The 25,724-nt window shown below is 37.0% G+C and overlaps 5 protein-coding genes across 6 annotated transcripts; 2 read left to right on the forward strand and 3 right to left on the reverse strand.

Moving 5' to 3' along the window:
- The first annotated feature begins 4,389 nt into the window (after positions 1 to 4,389).
- Positions 4,390 to 5,545, forward strand: LOC110850447 (myb/SANT-like DNA-binding domain-containing protein 3). The gene is made up of 3 exons (XM_022097877.2): positions 4,390 to 4,689; positions 4,763 to 5,006; positions 5,084 to 5,545. Exons 1-3 carry the CDS (start codon positions 4,390 to 4,392, stop codon positions 5,311 to 5,313), a joined length of 774 nt encoding a protein of 257 aa, XP_021953569.1. The 3' UTR covers positions 5,314 to 5,545.
- A 169-nt stretch (positions 5,546 to 5,714) lies between these two features.
- On the reverse strand, positions 5,715 to 6,244 carry LOC110850448 (putative nuclease HARBI1). Its single transcript, XM_022097878.1, has 2 exons — positions 5,800 to 6,244; positions 5,715 to 5,737 (listed from the first exon to the last, which is right to left on the reverse strand). Exons 1-2 carry the CDS (start codon positions 6,242 to 6,244, stop codon positions 5,715 to 5,717), a joined length of 468 nt encoding a protein of 155 aa, XP_021953570.1.
- A 1,196-nt stretch (positions 6,245 to 7,440) lies between these two features.
- LOC110850449 (ATP-dependent DNA helicase pif1-like) lies at positions 7,441 to 8,154 on the reverse strand. The gene has a single exon (XM_022097879.1). It carries the CDS (start codon positions 8,152 to 8,154, stop codon positions 7,441 to 7,443), a length of 714 nt encoding a protein of 237 aa, XP_021953571.1.
- Positions 8,155 to 8,159: 5 nt separating this feature from the next.
- Positions 8,160 to 10,142, reverse strand: LOC110850450. The gene has a single exon (XM_022097880.1). It carries the CDS (start codon positions 10,140 to 10,142, stop codon positions 8,160 to 8,162), a length of 1,983 nt encoding a protein of 660 aa, XP_021953572.1.
- A 14,489-nt stretch (positions 10,143 to 24,631) lies between these two features.
- Positions 24,632 to 25,713, forward strand: LOC118435816 (bone morphogenetic protein 1-like). 2 transcript variants are annotated; one of them, XM_035852254.1, is made up of 5 exons: positions 24,632 to 24,751; positions 24,832 to 25,030; positions 25,104 to 25,221; positions 25,303 to 25,412; positions 25,484 to 25,713. In XM_035852254.1, exons 3-5 carry the CDS (start codon positions 25,129 to 25,131, stop codon positions 25,665 to 25,667), a joined length of 387 nt encoding a protein of 128 aa, XP_035708147.1. In that variant the 5' UTR covers positions 24,632 to 24,751; positions 24,832 to 25,030; positions 25,104 to 25,128; the 3' UTR covers positions 25,668 to 25,713. The 2 variants fall into 2 exon arrangements, with proteins under 2 accessions (XP_035708147.1, XP_035708146.1); XM_035852253.1 differs by having other exon boundaries at positions 24,832 to 25,221.
- Positions 25,714 to 25,724: the final 11 nt, after the last annotated feature.

A 25,724-nucleotide genomic window follows, 5' to 3' on the forward strand; every position in this document is an offset into this window, starting at 1 on the left:
TACTCCTCCGGTTCACCAAACATATAATTTCGTATTTCATAAACCCCCATAATGTCAGATCCGCCTGTTTCGTCCGGAATATCAGCCCACTCCCATCAGCGTTAGTTTCCGTGTAGAATGCAAGTTCTTGAACCAAACCCAGCGAAAAAGAGAGGCAAAGAGCGAAGGACACCAATTTAAGCAACATTTTGACCAGATTTGTCTTTCAAGTTGACTTAATTTGACCAGAACTGACTCCTTTTTATATCTGACCCTATACCCAAAGTATTTGCGACTTGTACATAATACGTCATACATTTAATGTGTCCATTACCTGATAAGGGGAGGAATTCCTGATTTAAAATTTGTGGTTAGCCCACACACTAACTTGTAATTACAAATAAATCAATCGGGGAAAGCCGATCATCAATTACGTCAAATATGTATACATTTTATTGTAATATTTACCCGTTATTTTAATTGAACACTACGTGGGTTCGTGGAATGAGATTATCTTCTTAATTTATGTACACTGTGAAATGCTCCATTTATATTTATTAAGTTATTAGCTAATATTGTAGATTAGTTTGCCTTACATAGTTTTATTGCTTATTGTGTCATAGATTTCAAAACAGTTTTTGTAAACTGATATCTATTAACACTTTAATAAAGGACGAAATGATATGAAATGAAATCCATCTAAGGACCAAAGGGGATCGGCAAACAAGATAGCAATCGACACGTCTCTATAGCTCGCAAAAAAAGTGTCCACGGTCCTTCGTGGACCAAATATTAGCTCGCCCTGCATGGGAGCTATTTAACTTGTTGTGTCCTGTGCTCCGTATTCGATTCGATTCGGTATAGTTTATCCACGTTAGAAAAACATAAGAGTAAGATTGTTTCGAATCGAATCGTATACGGAGCACTAGTCGTGTCCATCTGTCTGTCCGTCTGTCCGTCTGTCTGTTCCTATGTTTTCTCCGCCAATTGGCGCTTTACAATCTTCCCCGTTTTGATTTTAGACAACTATTTAGCCTCAATGAATAAGAAAAATTGGAAAGAAATTGATGCAAAATAATTGAGAAAATCAATGGACAAATCATCAATAGTGCAAAATAATTGAAAAAACTAGGCATCAAATTTTGTAATTTAAGTCAATACACATTATACAAAATAGTAAAACTATGTATGTATTTTGAGTGGTTCTTCTGCACTGTGGGTGCGAAAGAACCATAACAACATAGCTAAACAATATTGACCCTCTTGCACGAATAGTGCACAAAAATTCTAGAATTCAAGAATTTTATTATAAGAGAGTATAGGGCGAGCTATTTCTAACGCATGCTACGGTTTATTTTTGGTCCACCGTCGATGGACAAAAATTGGTCCAGATGGACCACACGGTCCATGCGAGCTATGCACGTCTCAACTAGCACGCATTAAATTGATAAGTAAAGGAAATCCCGATAAAAACAGTACCTGTTGTCTTATATCGCACCTAAGACTGTCATTTTGTTACATCTCGAATCAATTTAATAAACTCAAAATTAATCATATTGCAAATAGAATAAACATAATTAAAATTATCTCCCAATTGAACATCAAGTGGGTTCGTGGAATTAGTTTATCTTGTCCAATTTACAGTTTATACTGTTCCATCTTACTAGGTATACTTTTTGCCTGATAGCTGAAATATGGGTCGCGAAATATTACGTTCTGTAGATAATATGGATGTTTGTATGGTGAAGTGACATTATTTTTTTGCAAAAGTTAGGTTTGGCCTCACAAATTAAGGACAAAGATTTAGCGAGCGGGCGGTCAGCTGACCGGGCCCCCACTCTCCATGCAGTGGGGGAGTTCAGGAGAAAATGAACTTGAAAAGTTCAATGACACGAGCTACTGGGGTCCCTCTCCGTCCGCTCGCTAAATCTTCGTCCTTAATTTGTGAGGCCAAACCTAACTTTTGCAAAAAAATAATGTCACTTCACCATACAAACATCCATATTATCTACAAAACGTAATATTTCGCGACCCATATTTCAGCTATCAGGCAAAAAGTATACCTAGTTAGAATGACGCAATGAGTATTAGGACAACATACAACCAATTGTGGACTAATTCATTCTCCCTAATATCATCTCCCGTCACAATGTTACCACTGCGATTCTTCCGATTTATTTAAGCCGAGAGGAGTAATATAAGTAATTTTGGTACAATCGAACACCGGCTAGGATTAGGTAATGTTTTAATTAATAGTTAAAAAAACCAAATTAGTTGCATTTAGAAAACTATAGAAATTGAGACAGATACCACGACACAATTCCCTAATTTGATTCGCACACTTCTTAACAGCCATTCATAGTAAGATTTCATATCAACTAACGGTAATTACTACCGGTAATTCACACCCAGTAGAATTTTGCAGAACAAATTTTATTATTATATCACAAAGCAATTAATTTATGAGAGGATATTCGCTTTGCATAAATAAGTCGTTATCTACAAATACCTACTGGATTGACATTTTACGATAACACGAGTCACAATTATATTACATAATTATATTACATCGAGTATAAATTCCATAGATATCTTTGTCAATTATCTCAAGTGAACATCAACTGGTCCAGCTATTATCCTGACAAAACTACGTACTGCTCCATCGCAGACGGTACGGCGCAACAAGAATTCCTATAAAATACAGCCAATTGTAGACGTCATTACATAGTCAACTCACAGAACAAATATCGTCACAATGTTCCTCTTGCAATTATTTTCCTTTGCCACATGCATGTTTTATCCAAGAGGTCACATTTTACACGGAAACTAATTCTGGAGGAAATGCCTTTAGATTCCGAACTAAGGAGGAGGATCTCACCCCACACTACTCAGAGTTAATGAGGGACATCAAGTCTTACTGCTTGACTGGATGGTATGCAATATTTAAAAAAAACGCAATTTTAAAACTTGGGCAAATTTGATTCGGCCCACCCATTTAAGACATAATTTTGCGAAACTTGTTTCCAATTTAATGAACGTCACACAAAATAGAAAAATAAATTCTATAATTTTAACATCTAATACTTTCCTAGGTGGATGGGATTTAATTCGACAAATTATGAAACCTCTCTGCTCTTCAATCAACGTGACCTGGATGGTACCACGGTGTGCCGAAATCTCACCCTTCCTGCTATCAAGTCTTTGCGACATGTCGGTCCTTTGGAAACCTCAACCCCTTCTATTTCCATATACAGCGGAATTAGTAACAACATTGCCGGTGAAGTAGAACTCACATTTACTGGCTTAGCCTCCACAAATTTCGGATTTCTTCCTAGTGGTGCCATCCTTACGGGACGGTCAAGTTGGACTGTGTTTGAAAACGAGGATTTTTCCGGAAACTCGACATGCATTGAAACATTAGAGTTAATTGAATACTTCTATCTAGTTCAGACGCCGGCACGATCTATTGTCAAGGGTTGTAACGTCAATTATCGGGGCGTGCATTTTGATAAATAAGTCCTTAGGCGTCAAGGTTCCAACGGACTTGCGTGTTGGATTTTGACCCAAAGTTACGCATTTACTAATATTTGTTGAAGACATTAAAAGTTATTTGCAATTAGATATGAACACACATTTGTATTTCATTTATATTTATCAAAACCTAATCACTCTTGTAATCATTTTGAGTTGATATTTACGACTAACCCTTAAGATTAATAACACATTTTCAAATTATTTTTCCGCCCAAAAAAATCGATTTTTAACTCGCCATAGCTTTTGGAATTTTGGTAAAAATTAAAGAAGGCTAAAAACAGGTATATGTATTTCGGAAAAATAAAGTAAATTTCACGGTTAGTACTACACGATTATAAAGCCTTTGAGCAAGTAACATATAAAAATGACATGTCTACAAATAAATTTTTAATGTATGTATAAAATTAATATGCATAACATATGTATTCAATACTAGGTGATTTTGTGGTACCCGTGGCACCCCATGGAATTATCGTAATACGTATTAAAATATTGTGATAGCATCGAACCAGTTAATTTATTCATTAACCGAAAATCCTTAAAATAAGAACAATACAGATCATTCACAGATTCCTTACAAATTAAAATTAAATCTAACAAAATAAGTATTGACATACATACTAATGGTCATATTAATAATGTAAAGGAACACCTCGACCTCAAGCCTTCCTCACGGGAGGATGAGTGGAGGACGAGGAGCTCCTTAAACTCAATTCATATAAACAATGAAAATTGCTCCCTTCCTCCGTGGAGGTCGACCTCAACCTTTCCTCAAAGTCAGCTGCTGCATATTTCTCTCCCGTATTCGCTCTCCCATATTTTTTTAAGGATATTTATTTAAATTAACGTTAGTGGATAATTATTTTAACTGCTAAAATGAGCCAAACCAGTCAAAATCTAGAGATTAGCGATACAGAAAGTGGATTTTCTGGTGCAAATTCTGTGAAAACTCGTCAAACCTTCACATCCTTTGAAACCGAGTTGCTGCTTTCTTTGGTAAATTCGGGGAAAAAAGTGCTAGAAGATAAGAGAACGGATTTTTTGAATTCAGACAAGAAACGAAAGGCTTGGGACAGTCTGGTTCAACAATTCAACTCGTCTGCAGAGGTTAAAAAAAGAACACGGGCGCAGTTACAAAAAAAATGGGATAACATGAAACGTCGGGCGAAAAAAGATGTGAGGAGCAACTTGATTTCCAACTGTTTCGATTTCCAAGATTTACATTTAATTTTACCTTACTATTCATTAGGTAACTACTCACAAGAGGAAACATAGAAAAACGGGTGGAGGCGAGCAGCCAACAGATATCCCCAAAATTAGCGAAAAAGTTATTGCAATCGTTCCCACGCAAATGCAGCCATTAGACAACGAGTTTGATTGCGACAAGTGGGTGGAGCAACAAAAGAAAGAAATCAGTGAAATGTTCGAAGCCGAAAATTCAACGAATACGGCTCCACCGAACGAATTGGTCAACACGGCTCCGGCTCCAAAAAGTACTTTTTGATTACATTTTGATTACATTTTTATTCATTGTGCTATATAAATACTTTAACCATGTTATATTTTTCAGAGCCAAGAAATCGTGACGCCCGATCTGCGCTAGTTGACTGGGAGCATGAAGAGCACCAGGTGCGAATGAAAACTTTGGCGTTAACTTTTGAAGCGGAACAAATTAGAGTTAAAAAATCAAGACTTGAATTGGAATTTATACAAGAAAAACATGAACTTGAAAAACAACTACTGCTGGCACAAATTCATAACAGCGCAAATTCTACAGTTTTCATTACAGAATCTACATAACACGGTAATTTGAAAAAAATATACATATATAATTATGCCAATCTTATCTGACTACCGACTAAAATGATTTTGTACAAATGCAGCCCTAAAAACCTTTCCCGATGTTGTGCTTCTTCTATTCGCTGCTGAACTGTCGTTTTGCGTGGGATCATCTCCGTCCTCATTCAATGTTCTGTCGTTGTCGAATATGTCAAGCCGCTTTCTGTACATATATATTTTATTAATGCTTGTCGTTTAATTTCTGCCTTTAAATAAATTTGTTACCTGCAAATATTATGCAAAATTGATACTGCTACAATAACAATTAGGCTTGTTTTTAGCTTTAATCTGAGCTTCCGCATACACTGAAAACGTCTCTTCACCACACCAAATGCCCTCTCTATAGTGTTTCTTGTCCTAATTCAGTCAATGCTTCCAATTACTCCTATAGTTTTATATAAAGATATATATATATTCAATTTTCTATAATTTGATTCGCAGTCAAACCTGGGAATCCTGCCAGTCCAAAGAAATCTCTACGAACTGCGTCTGCTTCATCTTCTGCTGGGAATCGAATGAAACGTCTTCGCAGCTTTGCAATTGAGGCCGAGACACGTTTCACAAGATTGCAGATTGTGGGCTGGGATAATGTGTGCAGATCAGCGTTATCCAACTGGAAGCAGCCAGTTGCATAAAAACGAAGAACAGTCAAAAATTGCACAACAGGGGGGACGTGAATACCCCGGCGAATAGGAGAAGAAAGCTCGTGCTGGATAAGCCCTGTGACGAATATTGCAGTATCTTTATACATGTGGTAGCGGAGTTTGAACTCGACGGCGTTGAACCACTCAACTGGATTTTGTCGATCTCGAAGTCGTCTTAGGGGGATAACCGCCACCCTCCTTTGACGTTCCCGACGATATTCAAAATTAGCAAGTCGCGAGAGTGACATTTTCAAACGTTTTTGAATTTTTTTAACCAAAAAACTGCTCTTAGTAAAGCTAAAGGAAGGTCATGCACCTTCCTCAAATATTGTGAGGAAGCCTCAAGTTTCTGAGGATGAGGTCTTCCTCAAATTTCATTGTTTATACGCTGACTTAAATTTTAGTGTGAGGTCGAGTTTGAGTTGAGGTCAAGGTGAGGTTGAGGTTGAGGAAGTGAAAATTTTCATTGTTTATATGAATTAAGGAGCTCCTCGACCTTTACTCAGGCTGAGGAGGCATTATTTATCGGGCCATACGTATTTACAAATGTCATAATTAAAGATCATTGGAAAATTTCTCTGAAAACAACATTTCGAGTAAACTGACGATCATCATTTAGCAAATTTCCTTGTTGTACGTTTCTCTGCATGAATACTCTCACCTCGTTTGGATTTCTACACCTTGATAATGCAACGTATAACTGTCCGTGTGAAAAGACTGGTGCCCTAAGGTTTATTCCAACGTGATCATACGACTGCCCCTGAGATTTATTGATGGTAATTGCATAAGCTGGGGTAATCGGGAACTGCCTTCGTCTCAATATAAACGGTAGTGTAGTATCCGATGGAGCCAAATCAATCCTTGGAATAAATACGATATCTCCTCGATTACACTCTGAAATAATCTCAGCCGTTATGAAGTTCCTATGCAAATTCCGCACGATAAGTCTTGTTCCGTTGCATAATCCTTTCTTAGGGTTTAAATTTCGCAGCAACATGATGATGACTCCTTTTTTCAGTAAGAGGACATGTGGAGGCATTCCCGATGGTGTCTGCTTATTAAGAAATTCAACTGGATAATTAAGTTCGTCACTGGGATCTTGTGAAGAAACTGAATCAGCACTGTAATATATTGAAGGGTCACCGGGCAATAGATCAATGATCTTCCTGTTTAACTCAAGAGTTTGCTCATTTGTTGGTGAAGTATAACCCGCTTTGCTAATTCCTCAACAGACAATTGATGAATGTTTTCCCCGAAGATTGATGTGATTAAATCGTCTGTCCCAATCATATGCTGAGGAATTTCAATGGTGTCGGTGTACGGTACTTCTTGATTGGGTTCCAAATCCCCAGTTCCAACTTTTAGAAGCCAATCGTTGTGCTCGTTATGCCCATCCGTCCTCATGTTGGTCGAAAGTGTTAGAGGTACGAACTTGTTCCAGATCTTACTCGCTTTTACAACATTCAAGGATTTGGGCGCGGGTACCTCGTGGAACAACAGGAAGGGTTTGACGAAAATCTTCTCCAATAACAATTACCTTCCCACCAAACGGTTTTTCTTTACAATTCGTAACCTCTCGTAGTAATCTGTCGATACACCTGAGTCCATGTTTTGATAACATTGTAATCTCATCGATAAGAATGAGTGAGCTTTGTCGAAGCACATCTGCATCTTTGGAAGAAGGTCGCAACCTAGAAACTGACGTGTCAATCAGTGGAACGTCTAGCTTAAATCCGCTATGAGCAGTTCTTCCCCCTTTTAGCAACGTAGCAGCTATCCCCGTCGTAGCAAACGGCAAGGCAATCTGGGATCTTCCGCGAACAAATGATAATAAGGTGGCGTAAAGGAACTTCTTCCCCGAGCCTCCTGGACCATCAATATAAAAAGCTCGTTCTGGGTCTTCTGGATTGTCGATGGCTCGTACAATTCTATTGAAGGCCTCTCGTTGGTTTTGATTCAGGATAGCAATTCTTTCTTGAGCAATCTGGGCTTCTATAATCGGATTAAATCCTTCCTCTAGAGGCGCGACCCCACTTGGTGGTGGTAAACCAATCTTTTCACACGATGACCCATGTTGCTGTAAAATTTCTTCTATATCGTGAAACGCCATGTTCAACGCAGCATCATGTTGGTGATTTCTTGAGTAGTCAAGAGTCATTTCAACTATAAACTTGCTCCATAAGTCCAAAGGCTTAGCCGGATTGCAAAAACAGCAGATATAGCAAAACGTTGTCGTTTTTCCCAATTTCCTTTCACGTATACGTAGTGGTGAGGAATTTCGGTATACAAATACTGTTGGGCATCATGATCTGTAGAATTAAGATGAAACCAAGATTCCAATTTTGTCCGGCCAGCTTCAGCAGCCATCAGCGCCTCCTCTTCTCGACCTTCTTCAAATTGTATTCTTTGTTGGTTTGGAAGATGAAATGGCAGTTTCATAACAGCATGGGATCGGTCGTGCATTTTAAACTCCAACAGTCTCCATATTGCTTCTGGTGCACTAAGGTAGCGACCGTTTATATAATTGTCAATTTCGTTGTACTGTAGTTGTTGCTGACCGTCCGAAGTTATTCTTATGCACGCACAGTCAAATCCTTTGTAAATGTATTTGTAAATATGTTTGACGGCCAGCAGCGACGTACAAACTTCAACATTGATGTGGGCATTGTATTTTAGAAGCAAATATGGGCTATAGGATACTACATATCTGTTGTCCATTGTAGATCCCCTGACCTGAACTGTTATCCCCCTCCGACGACGGTAGGTGGGGTAGCCTTTGTTGTTTGACTTAGTTACATCGTTGAAGTCTTTGGGAAACTTTTTCTTACATTCTCCGTCTTCCATGCAAGAGGCATTAGGTTTTAGATTGCCGCAAGGTCCATGTAACATACACCTGCTAACGATCTGATGAAGCCGAGGATTTTCTATTGGATCTGGAATCTCTGCTCGTACAAATTGGTCAATATGCTCCCCGCAGGTGAACTTTGCTTCGGATTGTAATGTCACCAAAATATGAGCATGGGGGAGTCCACGTTTCTGAAACTCTATTGTATATGCATGTGCAATAGATTTCCCAAAGATTCCATGGACTGTAACATCATCCAGTAAGGCTTTTAACTTGATTTTGAAAATTCTAGCAACCAAATCCGGACGATCAGATACTTGTTCCCACGAATTCAAGTTTTCTACTATCTCAGGCCAAGTTGGATTTGCCGTAAAAGTTATAAAGAGATCATGAGCTCCCCATTTTGCAAAAATCGCCATAGCGTCCTTGCATCTCTCTGCCATATTTCTTGGTGATCCTTCAAAACTTGATGGCAGGATGGTTGCAACTCCAGCGGGCACGTTAGCGTTGTTTGCTAAATTGGCAATATGATCGACTAATCCTTGGTACAATTCCGCCCGCAGTTTGTTTTGTTGAAATCTGGCAAAATTAAGGTTATTGGCTTCCACTTGGAGGTACGAATCAACTAACCACTGTTGAGTCAATTTCCCTGCACTCATAATAGGGTTAAATTCTCCACGAATAGCAGTCAGGGCAGCCTTATATTGAAGCATGCTAACATTGTTTCTTGCTGGATTCCGGTGCGCCCCGTCATATGATTCACACTCCCACCGTGGTTGCCAACCCGGCTCTCCATACAGAAACAAAATTGCATACGTCATTGGGTCCAGATTTGGGCTGAGGATATTGATGTTGATAAAAGGTTGATCAGGTTCTTGTGGATTCCGGGGGTAAATTCTGATGTCACGCTCGAAGGGTGGTTCTCCGTCATCATTCACAAAAACCATGGCAACTTCGTTTGATCTTGGTTCGTTGTATACCCTTTGGTCCAGCCGCCTATCTCTTCTAAATGCCATAATGACCACAGGGATGTCATCTCCTCGTTGAATTGCTTGACGACTTTCCTCAGCTTCAATCTCTCGCATCATATGATAACTTCTTGCAATAATATTGTGCTGTCTAAATAGACGATCAATTTGATCCAAGATGATAGGGTCACAGCTTTCGTTGGCTGGGTGGTTTTGGCGGATGTTTGTGGGTACTATCAAACACGTAAAGTTGTGCGAACTGAGGGGTTGAATCATCAATGGGTTCAATGTGTGAAGTTCTATGGTATGTTTGTCCGTGAACTTTGAAAACATAGGGACCTCTACCAGGCACATCCATAATTTTGGCACCCATAGATGCGAAAGACACTGCACTATTGTAGGAACGGATTAGTTCACGAAAATTGGAACAATTAGGATTATCAATGTCCGATAGTAGGGTTCGTAGAAAATCTGGATAAATTAACTCAATTCCACTTTCGCTCATTAGCTTTGGCAACTTCACCCTTCCCTTGCGACAGCACGAAGTAAACTTTCCGTCAATTGGCCGCTCGGATGCAAAATTCCGGGATCCACAAAATTGACACACACTGATCATTCCTCCGCAAGAATGTTCTTCGAGACTACTTTCGTCGTAATTGCTTGTTATGGCTTCAACTTGTATCCTTTGACTCTTATTTGCCAGAGTAGAATAATACCTAAATCACAGCAATTTCAGTTTAACTACGCTAAATTCCTATACGCCATAAATCAAGAGGTTAAAAAAGTTCAATCTTTTAAGTACCTATATAGTCTGATTGGTGTCGACGTTCTGTTTCTTCAAGTGTCTCCATTTGACGACTTATCTGGTGGGCCTGAGAATCTACTTCACGTCGTGTTGTTGACTGTTCAGGGGTCTCGAATTGACGTCTAAGTCGATGAGCCTGAGAATCTTCTTCACGGCGTACTGCTACTTCGTCAGGAGTTTCTACAGAAACTCCTGACGTTTCCTGACAGAAACTCCTGACAGAAACTCCTGACCTTTCTCTGTAATCTTCGCTTTGCTCGCTTTTCTTCTCGAATTCGGTCAAGTGTTTCCTGACTTTGTCTTGCTTCCCATCTTTGTTTTCTTTCTTTCGCCAGTCGACGTTTTCGATCTCTTGGATCTTCACAATGGTCCATCTTCGTTTGCAAAATATATCTCATTTATTTTATGAAAATTTAGTAGTATATTTTTTAATATTGGAAATCACTTAACATACCCTCTCTAAACAGAAGAGCTCATATGGAGAGCAAGGAATGATGAAAATGTTACCACAACTATACACAACAAAATCAAATACCCAAGTAGATGTTGCCTCTATTACGTAATCTCTACCTACTTAGAAAATTCTGCATATTCTGCGTATTCTGCGCATATTACCTATTCTACTTATAATAACAATAAGGGTTAATACTGGTATAATTTATAAATGATTTATTTGCATGCAATCAAATCAACCACGCCCCAAATCTGATAAAGGTTGCCCTTGATTTGATTGCGATCAACTCAAATCAAATCAATCATGCACCCAGTCAGATGAGGTTGCCTTTGATTTGATTGCGATCAAATCAAATCAAATCAATCATGCACCCAGTCTGATTACGGTTGCCCTTGATTTTATTGCGATCAAATCAAATCAATCATGCACCCAGTCTGATTACGGTTGCCCTTGATTTTATTGCGATCAAATCAAATCAATCATGCACCCAGTCTGATTAAGGTTGCCCTTGATTTGATTGCGATCAAATCAAATCAAATCAATCATGCACTTAGGTTGGCATGATTTGATTAAGATCAAAGCGTCGATACACCAAATCTGGTGAGGGTCGATTGGACTATATCGTCCTGGGTCAAGGAAACAAATCAATCCAATCAGGCGTTCGAGTCGACCAGGCTTGACCTAACTAATCACGGTCACTCTCCCGTCACGGTCAGTGTCCTATTGTCCTCATAAGAATAATCTATGTAAATTTTGAACGATCCCGAAGGTAAGCGACGTAGTTTGTGAATGATCCCCTCGTCCTATCCAACTAATGCTGCTAAGCTTAACATAGAAGGGATGCGTTCTCCAGACAGACAGACAGAAATGGGTAAATATATAAGTTAATTATATATAGCGATGACCGCATATTACCAATTTATCATGTTCTACCAGGTTAACTCAATCATTAATAAATATCATTGTATAATTTTTATTTGGTGGATTATTTTACGAGGGTAGCACATGCACATTAAACAATTCATTTCCTCCCAATAGTCATCATCGCTCTGAAAGTTCCCTTTATAATTCCTCTAATAAACTTCAACACAGTCAATCGGTTAATTGTGAACACACCGTCAGCCCCCACTTTCAATGGTCGACATGCCTTTCTCGATTTGGACAGATATTTCCTTTCCAATGTATTTCTACATTTAATTTCTTTCCAAGATTTCAAAGTTCTCTGTGACAATTGGAAAAAGTTCCCGGACACGTGGAGGAATGATATCCACGGGATTTGAACTACCGCGCTCCAGACTATGAGAAGTATCTGAGATAAGGAATTCAAAAATTCGATTTAAACATTTAAATCCCCCGCCTGGATTCTAAATTAATTTAACAATTCGTCACTTCTTACCCTGGTTAAAGGATTTAATTGGTCCCAATACTTGATAACAGAATAATTGCAAAATAATGCAAATTGCCCCATGAACGAGTGCATGGCAAGCAACCAGAATCCATATATTGACATGACCTGCTTGAATATTATCTGCAAGCAGATATACTCATGTATCAAGTTGTAAGGTTGTCGAAGTGATCGGTACGTCTTATAAGGTTTGTCAGCCCTCGCTTTTACATAAAATCCAGAAACCAACATTGTGTAGCCAGAAGCTGTAATATTTTAGCATATAATTTTGGCTTCAGATATTTTACTCAGGAGTTCATACGTGCAAGCGCCATATCTTGAAAAATACATTGTGCAAAGCAAAAGAACTCACTACTAAAAACATATGCAAAGTTTACATTTTTTAAAAACCTACTTACTTGCAAAAATAATCGCAATACTCGCATTTGAAAGCAACGATTCGTACACAATTGTTGTGTAGTAGGTAAGGTATAAGACATGAATTACATGTATCGGATACCAATTTTGCCACTTAATTGGCAGTAATGTTATATGAAATATCGGTGTATCCGGGAAAGACAGGTAGTAAGCGGTATTTGTCCAAAATAGTGAATTGCATGATACTGTCAGCAAAATACAGCAAATATCCAGCACTATTCCAGCCAGTGGTAGGGATCTCAAATCCATAGGATTGTATCCGGATATCGTCCAAATTTCTAAAAAAATTATCAAAATTTCTTTAAATCATTCCCAGCACGCCTAATCATTATATGACCCTTACTTTCAAATCTGATACAATAACGAGTCATCTGATTCAGGACGACGGCAACTTCCCTATTCGTCCAGAACATTTGAATTATCGTCGTTAATTCCATCACCGCCACGAATGAGAGGGCGTAACACACGTGAAAGTACGGGTGTCTATTTCCCCCCTTGTACCACCAGATTTCGCCTGTCCGCAATATGAAAACCGACGCAACGCTGATAAAGATTAGCATTGAACATAGCAGTCGCCGCCTAGATTTTGGCAGCGTATAAAATAGACCAGTTTTTGGAGAAACGTGCACTGGCTGGGCACCCATCAGGTTGGGAATGTAGAAACAGTAGTATAGAATTCTGAAGAAGTATTTGGTGTACATCACGTGTATCACGAATTAAATAGCTCGTGCATGTTTAAAACTGCGAATAATATTTGGAGAATGTAGGCAGATAGCAAATACTGTTTTTGCACAGTAACTGGTAACTAGACTATGGCGACTTTCCCCAAATTTTCCATTCACTTGGAGATATTCGCTTTAAATTAATCGTTTTTTTTTAATATCAAAGAATAAATATTAAAACCTGAATGGTTCCCAGATTGGAATAATGTTCCCAATTTTATTGGGTAATTATCCGACAATCCAATCATCACAATACCTTCTCGTTAAATCTTCTATGTAAATCAATCCGAAGTAAAGCACGCCATGGGTCTCAGATATTTATTTATGTATTCGAGTTTAATAAAAATCTGAATAATAAAGTTAAAAACTCTATAAGAATCAGTATGATTTGTTATAAGGGTAGAAGTTTAAAACTGCTTTTATGCTTTTACTCGTAAATATGTAGGCTGTATTACAATTTAAATCGATGATAAACAAACCAATTCCTTTTCATCGATCGTATAATATTTAATATGCCTGCCCTCTACGAAAGTAGTTCGTTATCATCATACATAGATTTTAGTCAGAATTAAAAATGACAATCCTAATTTGCCAAGTTAAAACGTATGGTTTAATATTTATTTATGTATCTCGTCAATTTCAATATACCTGCTCCAACATTTACTCCTCAAGGAAGCGAAATTGACCACAAATATTTGCTCGGAATAATAATGAATATCAAATTCTTGCAAATATGATAAATCAAGGGCCATTTTGGTATAATAGTAACTGAATGTTTCCATATTAGTTTCCTTGTAAGCTTATATTTTCTGTTTTTTTCTTGAAACTCGATAACCCAGTTATGCGACACTTATTTTGAATGGGAGTAGTCGACAAAATTTAGCATGATTAATGTATTAAATAAAACTCCCAGTTTTTTCCAGATGTTTTTATTAATCAGCAGCTCAAGATAATAACATCCCCATTTCAGAGGAGCAGCAAGCACCGCAATCAGGGTTGCAAGTGGTTTAAACCACTTTTTGCCAGACAGTGGGAAAAAGTGGGAAAAAGACACTTTTTCCCACCCACCAAAATCAATGGGGAATGGAAAAAAGTGGGCAAAACGTAGTTCTTATGTAGATTACGCTAGATGGCGCGCCTGCATACCGCTAGGTGGCGATCCGTTTTGTCCAATTGCCCAGTGGGCAAAAGGGGTGGTTTAAACCACTTTTCCCCACTGTCCTGGGAAAAAGTGTTTTGGACGGGAAATATGCAACACTGACCGCAATATTCCTGTTTTACTGACCAAGATGGAAACATAATTAGCTGACCATATTGAATGAGATTATAAAAAACACTGAAGTTTCGTAAGAAGTCTAGGGCTTCGGGACAATAATGTAGACAACACATTTATTACAATTCCGCTATACAATTTTATATTTTTATAGAGGTAAAAATCTTCTCCAATCCTATTATTTAAAAGAAAAATAATTTTAAAGGTTTACTTTCTCGAAATTTAATTTTATTAGTAAAAGAGAATTTTACCGTCAGAAAAAAAACTGATTGGAAGTAAGTACTTACAATGGAAGGTCCCGAGGCTATCGACGCCAATTTTGACAAAATTGGCGTCATTCGATCACAAATGTTCTGAAAACGAGAATTATTCATGGAACTATCGGCAAATGGTCAGTAGGTGTCGAGAAAAGTTGACCCCAAGAGGTCACGAACGCACATGAAGGCGCCATTTCTCTTGCCTGTGTTTCTCGCTCGCTCATTGTCCACCCAGGTCACCGCTCCACTGCACACTTTTCAACAGATCTGTACTTATCTCTACATAGCTTTATTTCATTTTTCATTAATATTTACCGTCGCAAAAGCATTTGGCACTCTGTTTGAAAGCCAAAATTTTACGAACTGCGTTTCAAGTGCAGAAGAAGAAGAAATTGCTAAATTTTAGGGAGAAATTGACGAAATTGAAGGAGATTTTAATTTTTGATTACATTTTTGTAATCAAAAAGAAGAAGAAAATTTTGAAGGGAAATACGAGATAAGATTATTATTAGCTTGGAAAACATAAACCATACTTTTCTGCATGTAGATTCAACGATTTGTGTAAGCACCAGCTTGGTGGACGATAAAAGTGGTGTAATAATAATAATAATAATAATAATAATTAATGATTTTAGTATTGGAGGGGGTGATTTCTTAAACAAATTTTTATTTCATTGAGATTCATATTCTTGCTTTAACGGAATATCGTTATTGTAACTATTTTCGTATATTTCAGAATTATGCATAATCTTAAAATTTACAGGCGACCCCCCATCAGTGTTGCAAGTGGTATAAACCACTTTTTACCGGACAGTTGGAAAAAGTGGGAAAAGGACACTTTTTCCCACCCACCAAAATCAGTGGGAAATGGGAAAAATGGGAAAAATTCCATTTTTGGGCGGCTTGAAACAACTTCTTTAAAAACCAATATTTTGAAAATCTAACTACATATTCGTGTTCTCCATGAAATTCTGAGAAGATAAGTGGGTAATACGGTTTAAATTGAATAATCTTGAAACTAACATTGTTCAAATGGAAAAATTGTAATTTTTACAACTTTCATGAAAAATGTTCATGTCGTATGTCAAAATGCTCAGAATTTCATGGAGATCACGAATATGAAGACGGATTTCAAAAATATTGATTTTAAAAGAAATTAGCTTTCTTCATAACTAAATACATGGGCCACGTTTTTCCCACTTTTGGAAGGTAAAAACTACTTTTTCCCACTTTTTCCCACCTGTCCTGGGAAAAATAGTTTTGGACGGGAAATATGCAACACTGCCCCCCATTGTCTACCCTTCGTCAGTATTTAGATGATGGAGAAGAAACGCAACAAGTTTTTATTATACACCCAAACGAGAAAATGGTCACAGAGGCCACATTTAGTATATATTTGTAAAAAAGAAACAGATATAGATTTGTGTCACTCGCTGCATTAATTAACGTCGATTAACACTAATTAAGCATCACACATAATAATTAACAGGCCCCGTGCCAGCACAATTTTTTACCTGGGCAAAATATAGGTCGGCGCCCCTATCCGTTCGCGCCTTCGGCGCTCGCGTTTTTGTGTATTAATGATACAGTTGTAAGTCTTTTGCAATAAACATATTCGTGAACTCGTCATCATTCTGAGCATTTTCATGCGTAATACGTCCATTTTTGAAAACTTTTAGTTTTAGCATGTGTAGCTTATGTAATTTCGAAAGTTCTTCAAAAATGGTCGTATTACGCATGAAAATGCTAAGGATGATGACGAGATATATGTTTGTTTGTTAGGAAATGTCAAAATTCAAAGGGTTGTTCCGATTAGCCCCAATAAAATCACAAATCATTTAAATCACAAAAATCAAAGTGTGATGTGATTATAAGCTCTGTGATGTGATTTTAAGCTCTGTGATGTGATTTTAAGCTCTGTGATGTGATTTTAAGCTCTGTGATGTGATTTTAAAAACCCTGACATTAGCCCTTAAACAATTCAGAAAGGTTAATTTTTTGCGATAGTTATTCCATGGCGTCAGTATGGAATAATTTTGTTATAAACAATAGGTATGCAGATTTTTGTTTGATTTAATAAATTGGATTTTATCGGTAACATGAAATAACAAATTGCTATTAACAATACTAGCGTTTAATTTATTATTAACATTTGATAAATGGAAATAAACAAAAAAAAATGGATTATTTATCAGTAATAATAACCATATAATCTTAATATATCTTAAATAATAATCTTAAAGCATATTACCTGACAATATGAAAAAATTATATGTTAATTCTTCGGGATTTGCGTGTTGCAAAGTCTCCAATGACATCCGAAAAGTCCGAATTTGTTGGGCGATGTCATTTTCAATCGACAAGATAGCCAATCCGCTAAGTCGGTCCTGGCTCATTGTTCATCTCAAAATAATTTTTGATTAGTTTCAACTTGGAAAAACTTCTCTCACACGAAGCAACCGTAACTGGAAAGTGAGAATTATTCGAAGGACAATGAGCAAATTTGGAAACGTTTCATATAAATCTGATTTAACTAGAAATTCCAGTAAATTGATGGGAGATTTGTTGAATTCAAGAGGGAATGAATCTTGCAGTAAAACGAATTCTTCAAAAAGTTGTGACCCACTAATATCGGAATCCTCTTGGTCTGTGAGAATGATTTCAATGTCCTTACAATGACGCACTAAAATATCCTTAGAAATGTCCTGTCTGAATTTAGTATCGTAGAGGACTTGAAAATTTTGCAAATTATTCTTCATCATATTGAACCTTTCCTGCATTGAATCTAACGAAATATCCACTAATTTCTCGAAACAATTTTTTTCCAACCAACCTCGGCTGATTCTGGCACAGGGTTGCCCATATCGTCATCGTCATCAAAGTGGCGCTTCTTTGTCCTTACCCTCTTTTCCTTGAAAGTCATCTTTGTCTCGTGTAAATCCAGTTGAATTCCCAGTTCTCCTGCAGTTTTTTTTGAAGACTCAAACCCGATATCTCTGAAGTTCTTGAAATACGCTTCTGTATTTTCCAGTAACTTTATTGCAGCAGAAACATCAATTTGCTTGGGTAGCTTGACTCACAATATTAACATGGCTTAAGATGTCGTACCAAATGGCCAGCATTAAAAGGAACTCATATTTTTCGATTTGGGTTATAAGGTTTGTTGCCTCGAAACGTGTGTCGGCATCAAAATTTTTTGAACTCGCAATTTCTTCCAATGCGTCACGTACTTCTGAAATTTGGAAACGGAGCGCCTTAACACTGTCGATCCTAGATTCCCATCTGGTGGAAGAGTGTGATTTTAATGTAAACAATTTCACATGTTTTTGAAAATATCCCAACGATTACTTGAGCCAGATCCAAAAGTGTACAATTTTTGGACCACCCCAAAAAAACTAATAGCTTCGACACACGATTTAGCGACGTCACAAACAACAAGATTTAAAGAATGTGAGGTGCATGCAACAAAAAATGCTCTAGGATTTTTGTCAGTGGCGCAACTATAATTTGGGGGCCCTTAGGCAGGTTTTAAATATTTTATAGGCATTCTTGAAATGTTTTTTACGTATTTTATTCCATATTTTCATACAAAATATAATAACACAGAGTATCAACTACATAAAGCTATAAGATTTAAAAATTCAAACCCTACAACGTATATGTCCAGTGTTTCTGCTGTTAAAAAACACCTGCATAAAATTAGTGCATAAAAGTGTTTTAAAACGTTTAAAAACACCCACCAAAAATCCGGAAAAGTGCACAAAAGTGCATAAAAGTGCACAAAAATATAAAAATGTACGTAAAGCAGCAATTTTACATTTTTTTCGACATATTTGATTCATTAAAACAATTTTGTGCTATTTCCCGAAATTTCTTCATCAATATTCTTAAACCCACTTATTTTGTTTGACGAAGAACAAGAAGATTTTATTATCCGATCAGCAAAGGATTTCGTAATCGCTTAATCGTAATGACGATGTGACCGTTGACTTGGAAAGACTGTTGCGTTGCTTTATTTCGTGTTTTCACAAGGAAAAGGACAAAAATATTTAGGTGTAAATCAAGAAGATCTATAAATATATAGGTGTAAAAATATTTAATTTTTTGCAACTTTGAGTTTTAAGTTTCATCTTGCTACAGTGGTTTGGGCAGCTCGACACTTGTACGAATAAAATAAGATTCATAATGACTTTTAGAGTTTTTAAAGTCATATTGTACCTAATATTTAATTTTATGCACTTATATGCATTTTTAGGCATTTATTTAATGCATTTTTAGGCATTTTTATGCATTTTTATGCATTATGCATGCATAAAAATAATTTTAGGCGCCTAAAAAGAAACACTGGTATATGCCTTTACATAACTTTCCTTCACAGCATTAAATATTCATAATAGATTCTTATACAATTAACACTCTCCTAGTTTTACTTGCTGCAAATTTTGAAATCAATTCTTCAATGTCAAGGTTGGAATGTCTTTCTTGCTCAATATTTAAAATTGCAATATTTGACAATCGATCTTGTGACATGGTTCCACGTAATTTTTGATCAGTTTCAATTTTGAGAATGATCTCTCTGCGGATGCAACGGTAACAGGAATAGTAAGAAAGATTCTTACAGCAGTCAAAATTTCAGGAAAAGAGACGACCAATCCCAGTTGCAAAATTTTCTCTCCAAGTGATGCAATATTTTTAAACTTGTCCTTTTCCTTGTGAAAACACGAAATAAAGCAACGCAACAGTCTTTCCAAGTCAACGGTCACATCGTCATTACGATTAAGCGATTACGAAATCCTTTGCTGATCGGATAATAAAATCTTCTTGTTCTTCGTCAAACAAAATAAGTGGGTTTAAGAATGCAAATTTTTCTGATATCGAACGCATCCCAGCAAATCGTTTCTTTAAACTCTTAATCACTATTTCGCAAACAGGAATAAAAACCAGCTTCTCATAAGATGATTCCAAGTTTTTGTCGAGAGCAAGCTCATCAAAATGTTGTTTACGGAAAAGTGTTCTTCTTTTCTCGAATTCAGTACTGGTACCAAAACGTTTAGCCAGAACGATTGCAGCATGGTAAACTGATTGATAATTTTGCTTAATTGTACAAGTATCTTGAATTGATGTCTCAAGCAACTTGCAAGCTACATTTAGATCACAGGTTGCTGAATGTACCGTTTTTGAAAATATATTGGACACTTGCAAAATCCGCTCCCAGAATACCAACGAAATTATGAACTCGAACTTATCCATCATCTTCTTAATAGAGGCAGCCTCACACCGTTCATCCCGTTTAGTACATGTTAATTCAATTCTTACGAGTTCTTTCATCACAGTTTCAAATTTTGTTAGAAGTGAAAATATTGACCTGTGCCTTGCTTCCCACCGCGTTGGACAGTTTTTTAATCGATTGTTTGCATCCATCTTTGATCATACCAAGCGACCTCCAGCGCGGTCCGCTTAAGGCGAAGTAAGTATATACTTTCTGCACGGTCTCGAAAAACACTTTGATTTTCGGCGATGAATTTGCAGCCTCACATAAGGTTAAATTGTTATTTTGTGCCGCACAATGAACCTAATGAGCTAAAGGACTGGTTACTAAAATTCGTTGCTGTAGACCGGAATAAGCACCTCTCATTACGCTTGCACCATCGTAACCTTGACCCCGACAATTTTGAAAAGGCAGCCCTATGTCTGCGGTAATACTACGGAGAAATTTCTCGTAGGATTTGGCGTCTTGTCCATTTATTTCGTAAAATCCCAGAAATGTTTCCCTTATTTTTAGTTTTTTGTTCGTAGTTTATGTCCACGTACCTTAAAGTTAGACTCACTTGTTCTACTCTTGATACATCCTGTGTTGAGTCAAGAATAATTGAATAAAATTTGTTCCGAATAGTTTCTGATATTAATGACTGTCTTAAAAAGTTCCCTAGTAAGTTGATAATTTCGTTTTGAATAGAAGAACTTAAGTATTTTATCTTCTTGGAGTCATCATTTATTAAAGTTTTTAATGTTTCGTCAAACTTGCTGAGTAACTTAACAATTCTGAAGAAATTTCCAGTATGTTTAGAATCGACAATGGAGTCTCGATGTCCACGAAGCGCCATATTTGCGGAAGAAATTGTCAAGATGATATTAAAAATCCGGCGTAAAGCAGAGCACCAGAAATTCTCTTCAACTTGCATTTGTTTGAGTAAACTCAATTCTAACGGATTTATAAGAAATTGATTTTTTGAAATTATTGCTAGAATGTGGCTTTGACAAATTTCATGGGACTGAATTTTTCCACAAACATTCTTGTCTGGAATTATTCCGTCAATCCAATTCATTTTGAACAAAGGGTTTGATCTGTCGGCAAATAGCCAACAAGTTTCACAATAAACTACATCGTCCACAATTGAGAATGCTAGCCAATCTAGTTTAATTTTCTCTCCATTGATAATTTTGCTGTAATAATTTTCAGAAAAGTGCCTCCCATCATCCCCTTTCTTGAATGGACCACATGGTTGACATCCTCCATATAAAGAAATAGCTCTCTTTAAGTCAATTGAAATATTAAAAATTTTAAAAATTGCTTTATCTGTAGGATTCTTAAGTGTTAAGTCGAGCTGGCCTAAATTAGAATAAATTAAAAGTACTTAAATAGCCTATCTACAAATTTTAAAGATAGCCAACAAATTTTATTAGTACCATTAATTTCCATTGACGATAAAGTGTCCCAATCCGCTAGTTGCTTAGTTGGTATCGTATTTTCTTGTATTTTGTGGTCACCATTATCACCGTATTGTTCATACGGTTCAGTTTCTGCAATATATGAAACCAGTCGAAATTTTTGCAATAAATTTTTGTTATCCCAATAAGCGCTGTAAAAATACCATTATCTTCTTGTAATGATAAATTCTCAGAGATGGCCGGATATTCAGAAAGTACTTCACTCTCTAGTATGGGATCATCGTTCTTATCGGATTTCCCATCCTGTACAATCTCTGCAATTTAAAAAACTAGTTAAGGTTTATGCAGATTTATGCAGTCAAAAAACGCTAAGAAATATTGAGTCCACAAATTCTTAGAACTAAGAATATGAATTGATTTGTTTATTATCCCCGACACATACAGTAAAATTGAACTATATTTATATTATTGAAATATATATATTTACCATCAGCAATAGAATTTGTTGAAACTGGTTCCGAAGATTTGATGTCAAAATGATTCCGCATGTCAATATCTCTAACAAACTCAGCGTCTTTCTTTTTCTTGTCGCCGGTCGACTTTCGTTTTTTAAACCCGCTCTGATATGACCTTTTCATTTTATGGTAATTCGAAGAAATATTTTTCACAAGTTTGGGCCAAGGACAATAACAAAAAGGGAAGCAATCTGATAATAACTCAAACATGATTCCCGCTTCAGGTTAAGTTCTTTGTGCCCCATACAATATTTATGTGTTTCATGTTTCATGATTTTATTTTGTTTGGTCAAACCAACAAATTTAATATTTTAAAATATCTAATGTTTTTATAAAATACCAACTGTCCGGGGCCCCCGCTGACGCGGGGCCCTTAGTTTCTGCCTACCTTGCTTAGGTGCTAATTGCGCCACTGATTTTTGTCCAATATTCTTCTCTGAACTCCTTGAATTTTGCCTTTCATATTACTGCCGTTGTCGTAAGATTGACCGCGGACGTCTTCTAACTTCAGAGAATGGTCTTGCAAGTACAGTACAATTTTTTCCGTTAGCCCCAGCCCCGTTTTGTCTTCTACAGGAAGAAATCCAAGGAAGCTTTCACAAATTTTTGTTTCATCTCTCAAAATTGAGACGTAGCGTAATATCACTGACATTTGTTCTTGGTGTGAAATATCAGGGTACAATCAAGAATAATGGAAAAATATTGAGACTGATGGCTTAAATAATGGGCATTTCGTTGAGGTCCACTTGCATAATCCAAATGACCCTGTAGAACTGGATCAAATTTTGCAACGAGTTCCAACGATCCTAGAAAATTTCCATTTCCTGGTGTTCGCAATTTTTCCGATGATCCTTGAAATGCCAAATTTCTTGACGCCAAGAACTTGACCACTTCAATTATTCTTCGAAGAATCTCCCTCCATCGAGTTGTTTCTTCGTGTATTTGGGATTGTATTTGCGAATCCACGCCGGCCGCCGACTTTAGATTTTGCTTGGTGTCGCACCAACTGAGGCATGATTTTCTGTGATGATGAGATGTCTCATGCAGCTCCGAAATGTGCTTCCAGTCTTGGCAGCCCCCGTCCTTCAAGGAAATCTTTTTTGCTGAACTGTCAAACAATTTACAGACAACACAAAATACGGCGTCCAAGTCTTCAGAATATTGAAGCCAACGTCTTTCCATCCATTCTCCATTCGCTAATTTCTTCTTGAAGTGTTGTTCCGTAAACCGTCGTCCGTCAGTTACTGGAAATTGGTAATTTGGTGTTGGCCTCCGCGGACCGTGTACAACCAAGCAATCTCTCTGCTTCTGATTAATGTTTTGTGGCCAGAGTCCTGGGTCTACAAAATAAAACTTGTCGCTGAATTTCCTGGATATTTTTTTGATTAACGAGTATCTGAATTGAAATAATTTACCTAAATTTATGGTCTGTAGTTCCTCCAGATCTTATTGCTTATCCTCTTGGCTTCGTGAAGGGCACGCCGATTTCAGAACTGGAATTTATATAAAAATTTATTCAATCATGAGTTGAATCAAAAAGATGCAATTGGATTAAAAAATCCGTGAGATAATAATTAAAAATAATAATTCTTACGGTTTTGGAAACTGGAACATTGAACAGGATCTGCTGGTAATACTGAGGATGGAAATTCTGCTGGAACGGACGGCACCTGAGTAATCGCGAAAAACTTGTCAATTTTAACTAAATTTGGCAGCTTCCTCAATTTTTCTTTTCTTATTCTCTGCTCCGGATAATTTCTTCCCAGGAAGCGACATCACGGCGACGGAATTATTATTTAACTTTAAAATATTAATTAATGTGATGCGGTGGCAGAAAAAACATGTGATCGAATGGATATAAATCAAATTTGCTCGCGGCTGGGGAAACTGATCCATGATGCACGGTGAGACTCCTTGTTGCCTATGAAATCAGAGTCGGCCAAAGAGCTATCAGACTAAGCGAAATAAGTATACATAATTATTTACTTTGGTTGTAATCGGCCATCTAACTCACTCTCTGTATATTTCTTACAAAAATTTCACAATTTATTAAATTTTTGTGGCGGCGCCCCTTGGCGCCCCCTGGCGCCCCAGCGCCCTGGGCAAGTGCCAAGCTTGCCCACCCATCTCACGGGGCCTGATAATTAATTCCAAATTATCATATATATGTGGCATTGTTATAAATGTCTCTGTAAGCTGAAACAGTTCATGAACTATTAATTAAGAAATTATTCCAAGCTATTCAATTAACCTTACGTGTGTTTCAGAATATTGCATATTACGATCCGTGATTAACCAGCAACTCCAGAGTTTAATGTACGTTTATTGATATATCACGAAAAATTCATCCCAGTGAAAATTTCTTAAAATGCATTTATCCAAGTACACTAGTATGTTGACCCTATTAAAATTTACACTGTTTTTTGTAAGTTTTTTGCAAATATTTATCATTAGTATTCACACATACGTGTATTGTAACTAATTTATTTAATGCATTTAATAAAGTATTCCCAGATTATGTGCTCCACTTCCTTTAAAACCTTTGGAAGTGGTTTGGATGGGTCCAAACCTATAGAGAAAATCAGTAAATTGAACAGGCTTATTGTTCTTATTGCAACTGTCCCTACGCTTGCACCTACAATTCCTACCACACCAGTCACAACGTTCCCTAAAACCCTTAAGCCTGGCACAAGTTCCTCAATACGTATGGGCTATTCGTTTAATTTAGAGATTTCAATGAACATTGCATAATCAAAGTACCAAATTTTCATTAAAAGAGACTGGAGTTGGTTGCGGGACAAAATGAACCCAAGGGATGTGGTCAAGATACAGAGCAGCAACGTTGATTTAAACATTCCATATCTTCCCAATGACGCCTGCACTTGGAGATTCATTGTATGAAATTACCAATTGAATATGCTATGTATAATTATTTGTGCAATTTAATATAAGTATTTTATACGTATAAATTATTAGGGAAGAGAGTGCACTATATCTGCAGAATGTCCGTGCTTTGACGTTTCACCTTCATTTAACTGCATTGAAGACTACTTAAAAATCCTCGACCTGCCATATTATCATCAAAAGTAAGTGCTCCTAATAAAAATTGATATCCACTTTTTATGAACAAAATTCTACATGAATAAGGATGTTATAGGTTCTGTGGGATCACTAAACCCAATGGACCTTATAGGGCGTCCACTGACGTATTTTCTATTCGATTTCGGTCTAATGGAGGGGTGTCTGCAAAAGGATTCGTCTGCTTCGTCCAGTGTACAGCTCCAGGAGAATCAGAATTTAGTATTGCGGATGCCGCTTTATTGGCGTGTTCCAATTTCTAAGAAATAGCCGATTATTGTAGATTTAAGCAAAACAAATTAATAGAAATAAAATATACC

The sequence above is a fragment of the Folsomia candida genome, unplaced genomic scaffold (genome assembly GCF_002217175.1).
Source record: "Folsomia candida strain VU population unplaced genomic scaffold, ASM221717v1 Fcan01_Sc005, whole genome shotgun sequence".
Lineage (NCBI taxonomy): Eukaryota > Metazoa > Arthropoda > Collembola > Entomobryomorpha > Isotomidae > Folsomia > Folsomia candida.